The 12,625-nt window shown below is 26.3% G+C and overlaps 1 protein-coding gene across 2 annotated transcripts in view; it reads left to right on the top strand.

The window, feature by feature from the left end:
• LOC107453493 (transcription factor RFX4) overlaps positions 1-12,625 on the top strand; it is a 74,331-nt gene that overhangs the window by 20,601 nt on the left and 41,105 nt on the right. For both annotated transcript variants that reach the window (XM_043047116.2, XM_043047115.2), the window contains exons 2-5: positions 1,751-1,789; positions 1,978-2,041; positions 8,554-8,677; positions 12,562-12,623. In XM_043047116.2, coding sequence (XP_042903050.1) covers positions 1,751-1,789; positions 1,978-2,041; positions 8,554-8,677; positions 12,562-12,623 — 289 coding nt within the window. The remainder of the gene's footprint in view (positions 1-1,750; positions 1,790-1,977; positions 2,042-8,553; positions 8,678-12,561; positions 12,624-12,625) is intronic.

Genomic DNA, 12,625 nt, shown 5'->3' with positions numbered 1-12,625 from the left:
ATAACTCCGAAACATTGTAGATGGATCTATTTTTCCTTTTAAAATGCAGTGCTTGGTAGCCCCAATTACCTGAAACTCTTGATTTTGGACAATTTGTTTGTGCCAAGTAGAATTTTGTAAATGCTTTAAAAAATCTTTAAAAATCACTAATTAACTTTCAAATTTTTTTTAAACAGTGATGTTATTAATGTGTAGGTAAATATTTGTAAAATAATTAAATATGTACAATTTAAAAAAAACTAATAAATACAGGGATAATAATAATGGTTATAAGTAATCCAATAAAAATAAATATTTCAAATACATTCAATACATTAATTTTAAGTCTGCGACAAATATAATTTTGTAAACACTTTAAGAGCATTTGAAATCAGTGATTGTGGTTTTTTTAATGTTTTTTTTATGTAATTATTTAGTACTTTTTTAAAAAAAGCTGGGATGATAATAATAGATATAAGTAATCGAATAAAAATAAATAGATTAAATACGCTTAATACATTAGTTACCATTATTAATACATTAGTCAGCTTATTACATTAGTTTAAGTTTGCACTATGTAGAATTTTTTAAACACGTTAAAACTTTAAAAATCAGTGATTAAATTTTAGATTTTTATTTTCGAAGCCATAAATGTGTGTATGAAAATATTTGTAAAATAAGCAAATACTTACTATTAAAAAAATTAATAAAATAAAAACCTAATAAAAGCTAGGATCGCAATGATAAATAGAAGAAGTCTAATAAAATTAAATACTTTATGCTCATACACTTAGTTAAAATGAAAAGCAGTGTTCTTACAATTATAATTTCAGTTAAATAATAAATTAGTATTACATAAATTTAAAATAACCTTTATCAAAAATTAAAATGATTATGATAGGTTATTGAATTGAAAAAATATTATTTACCAGACCATATTCCACATTTCATATTGTTTTTTTAAAAATTATTTATGATATACTAACGTGTACGAATTCGTGGAATATCATAAATGATATTTCAGAGCATTTAAAAAATAGTTTTTAAATATGTATTAGTATTAAAAAACTAACAAAAAAAATTTGAAAACCTCTTTTACTTAAGCAAAAACTTACTTTATTCAATAAATAATTGCTGGATACTGTCAGCCAACCATGACATTTCCTTAGTGCTTTCAAGATTTCACTTAAAAAACTATTCCACTTAGAACTTTCTTATCCAAGGGATTCTATAATGACTACTCTTAATATAAACTCTTATAATCCTTCCTAAAACTAGAGTAAAATATCTAAGCACAGGTCGCGAATGAATATTTAAGCGAGAGAAAAAAAAGCGTTGCCGAAATCTGAAGAACTATAAGCGAATAAAGTGAATTAAAAAAAAACAACTAATAAAGCACATTTTATTGACAGAGGAAGTTAAAAAAGGGTTAGAAGTAATTATTAAAGCATTTTTTCAAATTTTATCTATAGATAAAGCCGGTTTTGATATTTTTTATCTCGCTTTCTTTACAAAGTTATTCATCAGGATTCGAGAACACTTTATTTCCATGTTCATTGTGAATTCCATTTTGTACACGGATTTTAAAAATACATATTAAGAGTTTTGATTACGAAATACCCTGTGTAGGAGTGTACTAATTATACAGTAGTTTAAATATGGTAATTTTAATAGAAATATTTTAATCTTATATCTTTTGGTATAATAGATAATATTAGAGACGACATATTATATATATCTATAGAATATTGATTAAAAATTATTGTTTCAGATTCAGTGTGGACAGAAAATTCTAGAGATATACTCGGAGGTTAGTATAGTTTTAGCTGGTTTAATAACATGGGAATACTAACGTTATTTGTTTATCTACTTATCCAAATAAAGCTGCTAATGTAAGTCAAAATTATCCACATTACTATTCCCAGGTTAAATCTTTCCTTCTAAAATTTCAAGTAAAGTAAAAAATAAATAATAATATAAAATGATGTTCCATTACAGGAGGTAATTCAAAAAACGGCCACACCCTTCTCCGACCACACTCAACGCCTGCTACTCTAGTCTGGTAAGAAATTTATTCATTTTTTTACTCTTCATTTATATTGGGAGGGAGATGAGATTTGTTGTAGTCTATTATTAAGCTGATATTAAATGTAAAAACTCGCGAATAATGACCTTCACTATATACTATATACAGTCGAACTCGTTTATAACGAGCTCGGATTTAACGAGAACTCGGATTTACCGAGGGAAACGAGAATATTTGGTTGGATCAATGTTAAGTCTNAATTTAGAATATATACTATATACTTTGGGGAATTCTTCTGCAGTTGCACGGAGAAATAGATTCTGGTAAATTACCATACTATATAGTAATGACATTTCTAGTAAGAAAAAAAAAAGAAAGAAACACAGCTCTGATTAGTAAAACCAAAATATACGAAGTTTAAACCATTCAGTTGGTAATTTTTTCTTCACATGGTACGGCTTACCGGAAATTGTAGTTTTCAAAATTATGTTGCCAAAATTATATCCTTTCAAAATTATAATGCCTTATTAGCATGCACGTGTGGTTTTAAACCACACATTTAGTTAAAAATACAAAACTGAAAAGTAAATTTAGTCAAATAAAGGATTTTTGTTTTGCCAAGCTCTTAGGGTTTATGATAAAATTACCAAAATTCACTGCTATTACCAAATTTCATTAGACAATATAAAAAAATATTTTTTCGTTAACATTACCAAAATCATTACTAAAGCGCTTTTGATTAAAAGTTACCATAAAGTCAGAAATACTGTAAATTTTACCATATTTTTGCAGTTTTTGCCATACTTTTTTTTCTTAGTGTACTTCAAGTATAAATATTGCAGAAAAGTCTCTGGCAGTTGTTCATTTTTTTACACCGAAGGTTATATTTGTTATTTTAAAATTTTCTTTTTCAAAATGATAGAAACGAAAACCCTAAAAACAAATAAAGAAAAACTGAAAACAGAAATTTCAATTGAATTTGTTTAAAGAAAAAAAATAATTTCACTGTGACTGTTATATACCTAAAAAAGTGAACACAAAAGATCCAACGAATGGTTTAAATGGTACGCATATTTTGGTTTTATGAACTATAAATGTATTTTTTTAATCAGAAATGTCATCACCATGCAATAAGCTAATTATACCAACATTTTTTTCTCCGAGTAGTCTTAAACATTTTACTGACTTATATTAAGGGGATACTGCATTAAAAAATTAAGTAGCTACCGTAGAAACTCTTGGATTCAATGAGATGATTGATTTCCGTTAAGACAATAACTTTTATTTATTTATTTTTTGGACATTTTACAATTGTAATGTCTGTCGTCTAAAAATATGCGTGGTATAGAAAATAATAACTACATTAACCTACACAAGGATTCATAAGTTTGCCTAAATTCAATTCATAAGTAAGAATTAGGCTTATTAAATTCACAAGTAAGTCTAAATTAAGTGATAGCAAACTTATGATATGAAAACTTTATCCTGAACCCGTCTTACCTCCATCATGTAGAAATTTAAACTTCGAGAAGCATTTTTCCAGGGAGGGGGGGGGGACAAAGTTTAATGACTATTTTAAAACAAATTGTCAATGAATAATTTTTGTTCCATTTGTGCAGAAAAATATATATATATATATTAAAATAAATAAGTTTAAATAAAAAAGAACTGTATTTTGATGCAGAATTGTATTACTTTAAACTAATGCTAAACTAAAAAAAAATTTAAAAACTCTTTGTGTACATATTTTTTTAAATACTATATTGAAAGTAAGGAACTAGTAAAAAAAAAAGAAATGAAGGTGCGAGAATTATCTTTTTGTTAACGAAAACACTCAATACGATTCGAAAATAAGCACAGGCTATGAAAAGAACTTAAAAAAAAAAAAAAAAAAGCTTTTAAAACGTAAAGTTCTTTCATGTTTTAAAATATTAAATTTTTTTTTTCACTTTACTTAAAAATAATCTTTAGACAAATATGAAATTATTTTTAACTAATTTTATTCAGTTATTTCTGCTGCATAAAATCTAAGACAAATCAATTTTTAAGAATTCCTATTGCGCAAATTTGTAAAATTTTACTCTTGATTCTAATAATTCGTTACATAAAATTCAAAACATTGCACAATTTTAGAATTTGCCTCTTAATCAACCAATTACTTTTTATCATTCTTGGTAAATTAACTTTCAAGTTCAATATTATTGATTAAATGTTACGTTAAATACATTTAACAATATATACTAGTTACAACAAATTTAAAAACTGAAAGGAGTTAAACTATTTATAACTTCTGTTTTTTTACTATTAATAACTCGCAGATAAAAACCACCTGTTATTTATACACGCGAAAACAATTTATTGCGAAATATAGTCTACATATTTTAACTAAATATAAATATTTATCATTCAGTAAATATATTAGGTGTACTTAAATGTATTAAGTCATAAGCCACACAAAACTGAAATAAAATATATCATAAAGATGGAATATATTACATTCCATGACATATTTTTGGTAGCCAAGAATTCTCTAATCTAATTTATTAACACACCCGCAGAGTGAACGTGTGTAACAATGTTTATTGAGAACTAAAATATTTGGCTTTTTTCTTCGTAAAGAAAGATGATATAGAAAGTTTAGATGCTAGAAATAAAGTTTCGGTAGAGATAGAAATTATGGTTTAAGTAAATACAATCGTTATTTGTTCATAATATTTAAAAAAAAAATAAGGGATTTGTTATACAAATTTTGTATTCATTAAAATTTCATTGTAAATTGGAGAAGTGATTGCGTGTTTTTTCGAATTAAAATTTATTAATAGAATAAACATTTTGAGACAGCAATGGTTATTCTCAATATATTATGTATTTATTATTTCAAATGTTTAATATCAAGTAAAGAATTTATATCTGAGAAATATAGGTGTTAGATAGCAGATACCAGATATATTCTGGATAAACCTAGATAAAAGTCTTATTTATCCAGATTTATCAAGGAATCTGGATCAAGAGGTCTTAGATCCAGATGTTGATGCCATTAAAATTCTTTTTAAAAAAGCTCCATTAAAAATGCAAGAAAAAAATCACGTTAAATTAAAAATTAATGCCTTTAAAAATTTTCGGAAGTATGTTTTATATTAGCTTCTTTTGATAAAAAGGAAAATTCTAGATCGTAATTTTTATTTATACATGCAGTAAGATATAAAGCAATATTAATTCTCGGGTAAAAAAAAATGAGATACCAGTGTCCCTGATATGTATGCTTTTATATACGCTAATTACAAGCAAAAATATATTTTGGTATTTTTTAATCATAAAATACAGTCTATTTGTTACCAAGAAAATCTGTTGGATTCTCGGAACTAACTATATTTGTTCTAACATATTCAAAAAGATTATAAAATTCATTATAAAATTCAAAAAGAGGAGTTTGAAATTTTTTATTTCATTCATATTCAAAAATTTATAGATATTTGATTTTGTAAATGAAAGAAATTTCAACGATGAATTACAGTTTCTCTTAGATCTAAATAACTGCAAATTTGAAACATAATTTGGAAGTGAGCCTTGTTTGGAAAATTTTACATTTAACGCAAAAAGGGACATTGCTGACCGGAGCTCTATTTCATAACCAGAAATTACTAAAATGCTAAATACAATATTTCTCGCTTATTTTGACCTAAATTAGTACAAAATAATGAAAAAGTATGAAGTATATGATTATTAAAAATTTTGCGTTAAAAGGTTCATATAAATATGTAATTTACCTTATGTAATTTGTAATTATGTAATTTGAAAAAAATGCCCGATAAAGATAATTGTAGGAATTTATAAGTTTTAGTTTCAACTTTCAAGAACAACATAACTGTATTATCAAAAATACTTTTTTATTATTCTTCAAATTGAAGAATTTTCTATTGTTCTGAAGAATTTTTTTTTTCATCTTGAAGAACTATGTTCAACATCAATATTTGCTATATAAATTAACAAAATTTATTGTAAATTTTATGCTAAGTTATATGGAAACACTAGTTCATAAGCAAAATGCGTGTAAAATGACAAATGTTATTAAAAATTCATTAAAAAAATATTTATAAAAAAGGGGGTAAATCTTAAAAGAGAAAAAAGACAACAAAAAAATTATGTCCTCTGAAGAAAAAAGAAAATTACCAAATATGCAGAAATTGCATAGATTGTCAACTTCTGATTGCATCTTATTTTTAAATGTGCTTTTCAATCTATGTCGATTTTCTCATTTTTGTCTTAAACAAGCTAGTCTCCGATGATATACTTTTTAAATAGATTTTTGATTTTCCTTGACGCCTTCTAGAAAATAATTCCACAAATTCATATGTTATTTTTAAATGCGCATTTCAAGCTATGACAATTTTCTCAACGCGCATTTTTGTTCAAAACAAACTAGTCTCCAAATTTCTTAACTAAATTTTTAATTTTTCTAGAGAATAATTCCTTAAATTTAAAAATATATAGCTTAACACATTTTTTCGATCTTTAATTTTAATCAAATCACCTTTAAAATTAATTACTGTAACATACCAAATCACGTAATGTAGAGAAGAATTTTTCATCAATCTGAACCTCCCCCTAACATCAAGAGGCAGTACAAAGTGGTGAAAATCCCTTATTTATGTGACAAATATTTCATATTACATGACCGGGTTAAGAGGATTCACGTGACAAGTCACGTGCTTAAAACGTGCCGCTCCGGTTAAAAACGGCGCAGTACATTCCAAATTCGAAAATCTCCGCAGTTCTATGGCGTATGTACGATAAAAGCGAACGACGTGACAGCTTAGTTGATGAAAAGTGATGGGAAACGACAAATCAATTAGTTTGTAATTCGAAAAGTAATATAAAAGCGGTTAGTATAAAGATCGCTCCCCTTATAGAGTTGAGTTGGACGGAATTGATAGGATTTTAGTGAGATGGGGGAGTTGAGGGGTTAAAAGGTTAATCATTAAGGGAAAAAATTAGATAGAATTTGAATGAGCTTTATTTATTGCATCGAGATGAAAAAAATAATTTTTAATACACACACACACACATATATANTATATGATTTAAATTTGCTTATAGCTGATATCGAATAAAATAATTGTTAAAAATATAAATATTTGGTAAAAATATGAAGTTAATTATATTTTAGTGCTGCCATCTATTAAATATGCATTTCAATAATAAAATATTTGGAAAATTTAAATAACAAAACATATATATATATATATATATATAGTATGTATATATACTAGCATCAGCTCACACGATTATATCCGCAAAAATTGCGGATATAATCGTCTGAGCTGATGAAAAGATTACATCTTTTATTTTCCGGATTTTTCGGATTTTTTTTTCTTCCGGTTTTTTGTTATTTTTATTATTATTTTTCTTTTCTTCCCCTTTTTTCATTGTTCTGTAATTTTTCCCATGTTTTCTTGCTAAATTTATTGCATTATATGCTCCTTATCTGTTTTAAATGAAGTCAATGATAAACTAGATCGCTTGATCTAAATACTGCTGAAGTTATAAATTATTCAAATACTTCTTGAAAAATATGATAAAAAATGTCTTATTATAGAACTGTTTTCATTATTTTGTCCAACTCCTGTATATGAAACGCAACATAAATAGCTAAGTTATAATATATACATTTGTATTTTGTGTATATGCATTTGTACAATATGTATTTTTAGTTGTATGAAGAATGAAAAAAGTCATATAAATGAATTTTTCAATTATTGTTTTTATAACCTGTAATTTGAAGGCTGGACGTAAACGATGAAACGATAGAAGAAGTGTCTATAAATAACCATTTTCACTTAATAATAATTAATTTAAATTATATATTGAGTCAAATTAATTTCCCTATTTTTTTATAATAACAGGGATTTCTTGCTAAATTAATTTTACTATATATCCCTTCTCTTTCAATAATAAAATTTAAAATAATAAACTAAACTAAGATATGCAAAGTAAAATAAACATCGAAACAATAATATATATTTTTAGTTGTATGAAGAGTTAAGCTTTTTTTTAAAATTATTTATTTAAATATTAGCTTTATAACCTATATTTTGAAAGTCAGAAGAAAATAATGAAACAGCAGGAGTGGGTATGAATAATAATTTTCACTTAAAAGAATTTCCCTTTTTTATTACAAGGGTTGCTTGCTAAATTTATTTTATTATGTATTCCTTCTCTTTTAAATAAAATTTAAAATAATAAACTAAACTAAGATATGCAAAGTAAAATAAATATCAAAGCAGTAATATATATTTTTAGTTATATGAAGAATGAAAAAAATTTTGATTATTTATTTAAATAATCGTTTTATAACCTATATTGTGAAAGTCAATTTTATTATATGTTCCTTCTCTGTTTTAAATGAAGTTAATGATAAATTACACTAATATATGTAAGATTAAGTAAATGGCATGGCAATATTATATATAAATTTAGTTGTATGAAAAATGAAAAAGTTATATTGATGAACTTTTCAATGATTGTTTTTATAACCTATTATTTTGAAGGTTGGAAGAAAACTATGAAACGGCAGAAGGAGTATGCATACCTAGAAATACACTTTATATGCATTATGTGGATTTCTGTGCGAAAAACTATATGCAACCTGTAAATGCAGCCTCATTTGGAAAGGTACAATATTCAATTTTTCTCTTTCTAAATATTTTTCTATTTTTAAATGTAGGGAGAAGTGTTGTAATTTGAGCCAATTTTACATTATTTTTTCTAACCAGAAAGTAATAATTCAAGTAAGGAACCGCTCAAATATTGCGTAAGCATATTTTTGGTAATTTTGAATTCCCCTTTAGCAAAGAAAAATAAGAAAATCTCAAAAGATTCCCTTTACGAAAGAAAGTTTGCAAAAGCAAGACGCAATTCCCTTTTGCTTTTCACTTTGGCTTTTATTGTAGTAATCTAATTTTTGGTTTATATTCAAATAAGAGATGTCAAGCAAAACAAAATTTACATTTTCATTCATTTTATAAAATTTTAAGTTGAATATTCTTTTGAAATATTTTGTAATCAAAACTTCTGTAGCCTTTCCTTCTGTAGTCTTTTCTTCTGTAGTCTTTCCTTCTATAGTCTATCCTTCAGTAGTCTTTCCTTCTGCAGTCTTTCCTTCTGTAGTCTTTCCTTCTGTAGTCTTTCCTTCTGGAGTCTTTTCTTCTGTAGTCTTTCCTTCAGTAGTCTTTTCTTCTGTAGTCTTTCCTTCTGTAGTCTTTTCTTCTGTAGTCTTTTCTTCTGTAGTCTTTCCTTCTGTAGTCTATCCTTCTGTAGTCTTTCCTTCTGTAGTCTTTGAAACTCTTCGAAGAAATTTTTTCCGACTGTTATTACTCTGAGCCTAATTCCAAAATTGAAATTTTTCTAAATGCAATTTTTTAATTCTTTCCTTTCTTTTCCTTGCGTTTATTTTAACATTTTTTGATAGAAATAAAACCAGTTTAAGGTACAACACCATGTTGATAATAGCAATGAGAAAAAAAAAGAAAAAAGAACGGTCAAATCTCCCAGAATATGATAAAAGTTACCGTGTTTCTGGCTCTATAGGAACTCCAAGAAGCATGGTAATTTTTACCGAAGCGTTTTGGTAATTATTTTGCAGAAATTAGCAATATAATTTGGTAATTGTGGTAAAATTTGTTAGTTTTATTACGATACCTTAGACCATGCCATTCAATCAATCCATTAGCGTATGAACGGAAACATTGCCATATGAATGGTTTAAATATAGTATATTTTAGCTTTATTACCCCTTTTATGGTTCTTTTTTTTTTTTTTTTTTTTTTTTTTTTTNGTAAAATTTGTTAGTTTTATTACGATACCTTAGACCATGCCATTCAATCAATCCATTAGATTAAAATTACTTTACAGTTTCGTATTTTTTACTAAATGCGTGGTAAAAACGAACAATAATTTTAATAACCAAAATTTCTAGTAAATCATTATCGTATGAACGGAAACATTGCCTTATGAATGGTTTAAATATAGTATATTTTAGTTTTATTACCCCTTTTATGGTTCTTTTTTTTTTTTTTTTTTTTTTTTTTTTTTTTTTTTTTTTTTTTTNTTTTTTTTTTACCAGAAATGCCATTACGATACAGTACGGTAATTTTACCATAATTTTTTTTTCCTCCGTGCATATAATATGGAAATAACACTTATTTTGAGTTTTTTTTTCTTTTATTTAAGTTTGTTAGTATGTTATCTTTGGATATTCATACAATTAAAACTTATTTTTATTTTAAAACTAACCTACATAAGCTAAAATGTACCGAGTTATTTACAATGTTATATCAAAGAACACTTTTTCGGACTATTCAAAAATATGAAACTTTATTCAGAACATAAATATTTTTACCCATTGTGTCGTCCACATGGAAATACACTTGCGCTATTTAATTATTCTGCTGCCTATAGTGAACGGGAAAAAAAGCACCGGAAGAAAAAAATCGGGAAAAAAACATTGGAAAAAAGCACCTTGTTAGTAATCATATGAATTTAAAGTCCGATTCTATTCGAGTTGTTGATCCAAAAGTTAATGTAATTAAATATTTATTCAAATGAAATTAGATATATATACTAAGGATTGTATGATAATGACATTTCTAGTAAGAGGAAAGAAGAAGAAAAAAACATTATTCTGGTTAATAAAATGAAAATATACAGTGTTAAAATCATTCAATATATTCAGTAGAGCCAATATACGGTAATTTTTCTATTTATATGATAACGGCTCACCGGAAATTCTGGTTTTCAAAATTTTAGTTCTAACTACTACACAGATAGTAAAATATGCAAAACTGAAGATATAAATGGTTTTCATGCCATGTTTAAAGATATCATGATAAAATTACCAAATTTTACCACAGTTACCAAATATTATCGCATGTTTTTAAACTGTATTTTATTGCTAATTTTACCATTATCATTACCAAAGAGCTTCGGTAAAAATTACTAAGCTACTTGGTATTTCCAAAGAGTCAGAAAGAAAGATAAGTTTTATTATATTATAGTAGTTTAGACCATCCTTTTTTTTTCTCAGAGTAACTTTTGAAACATTTAAGTAAATAATGTTTGGCATTTAAATTAACTTCATACGTAGTGAAATAAATTTGGTTTCAAATTTTTATTAATTTAAGATATGTGTAAATCATGCAATTTAGCCATAAAGGGAAAAGTGGTAACTTGAGTTTTCGGTATTTTATTGCTTTAAAATGCAGTTATAATGTTCCTAAATTGAATCGTTAACATTGATGGTTTATGGTAGTTGGTGTAATTATCGTGGTAATTGGTGCAATTATCAGGGGTGTGTAAATAAACAAAAAAAAAAATCATTTTGATACATTTGTATATTTTTTTTGGAGGAAAACTCAAACTTTTTTAAATTTCTAATACACAAGGAAAACGCTTCGATACGATCAGAGAAATTTTATTATTGGTTTACTTATAAGTTCTCAAACTTAACATACAGAGTGTTCTGTAATCACCACCCTTAATGCATGATTTTAAGATCATTGCCATAAATAAAATTGAAAAAGTCTATGTATTAGGGTGGCAGATTAATTATTTAAATGAGGAAAAAAGAAAAACTCTGTAAAAAGTTTCCAAATCATAATTAAGGTAGGCGATATTAAAAAACCTGTTTCATTACCAGAACAAAAAAAAAGTTAAAGGTGATTATATGAATCTCCTCCAAACTTCCCCAGATAAGTGGCTCAGGGGATAGAGCGCGCGCCTCTAAATAATGTGATACAGTTTCGAATCTCAAGCGGTTGCTGGTTGATACGAATTTTGCTCTCAGCTCACACCGAAGACAGTGTTGACGTAAAATATCCTAAGTGTTAGATGGATCGTGGGTTAAAATCCCCTTGCCACCGGGCTAACCGTAGGAGGTTTTCGTTGTTTCCCTCTCCATGTAACGCAAATGTAAGGCAGTTCCATCAAAAACTCATCTACGAAGGTTAGTTTGTCCCAATGCTTGATACCGAAGTTCCCTTGCCTTCGGGTTCAAAATTACAAGGCTACGGAGTTGAACTTTGGTATTCTTAACTCAAAATTAGATCGACTGTTCAACAACGGTAATAAAATAAAGGAAAATAAACTGGTTATGATGTTTTTAGACCTTCCTTCCTCTCTTCTTTATCCAATTAAAATCAAGTTTGATTTCGATAGCGTTTTTCCTTTTTTTTTTCTTTCTGTAAATATCGATAAGCATCTTTTAATATGTATATTTTTTTGACTTCATTTTCAAAAAATATTTTTGAAAAATATATATTCAGGAAATGATTACGGAACACCTTGTTATTAAGAAATTATATTTTAACAAAACCTTAAGTAACACATCTTGATTCTAATGAAGCGAAATTCAAGAAGCGCGATTTTTATATATATTCAAGAATTTTAAAATCTAGATCACGTTATGATTTTTTATATTTTTAAAAACATTTAAATTAAATCCTTTAAATAGTTATTCACGTAATTCTCAGAAATATTAAACTATTTCTTTATATTTTCAGATTATCCGACAACAATTTCCAACTCTGACTACACGAAGATTAGGAACAAGAGGACAGTCTAGGT

Source organism: Parasteatoda tepidariorum, chromosome X2 (assembly GCF_043381705.1).
Source record: "Parasteatoda tepidariorum isolate YZ-2023 chromosome X2, CAS_Ptep_4.0, whole genome shotgun sequence".
Taxonomy (NCBI): domain Eukaryota; kingdom Metazoa; phylum Arthropoda; class Arachnida; order Araneae; family Theridiidae; genus Parasteatoda; species Parasteatoda tepidariorum.
This window is presented reverse-complemented; position numbering and strand designations above follow the sequence as displayed.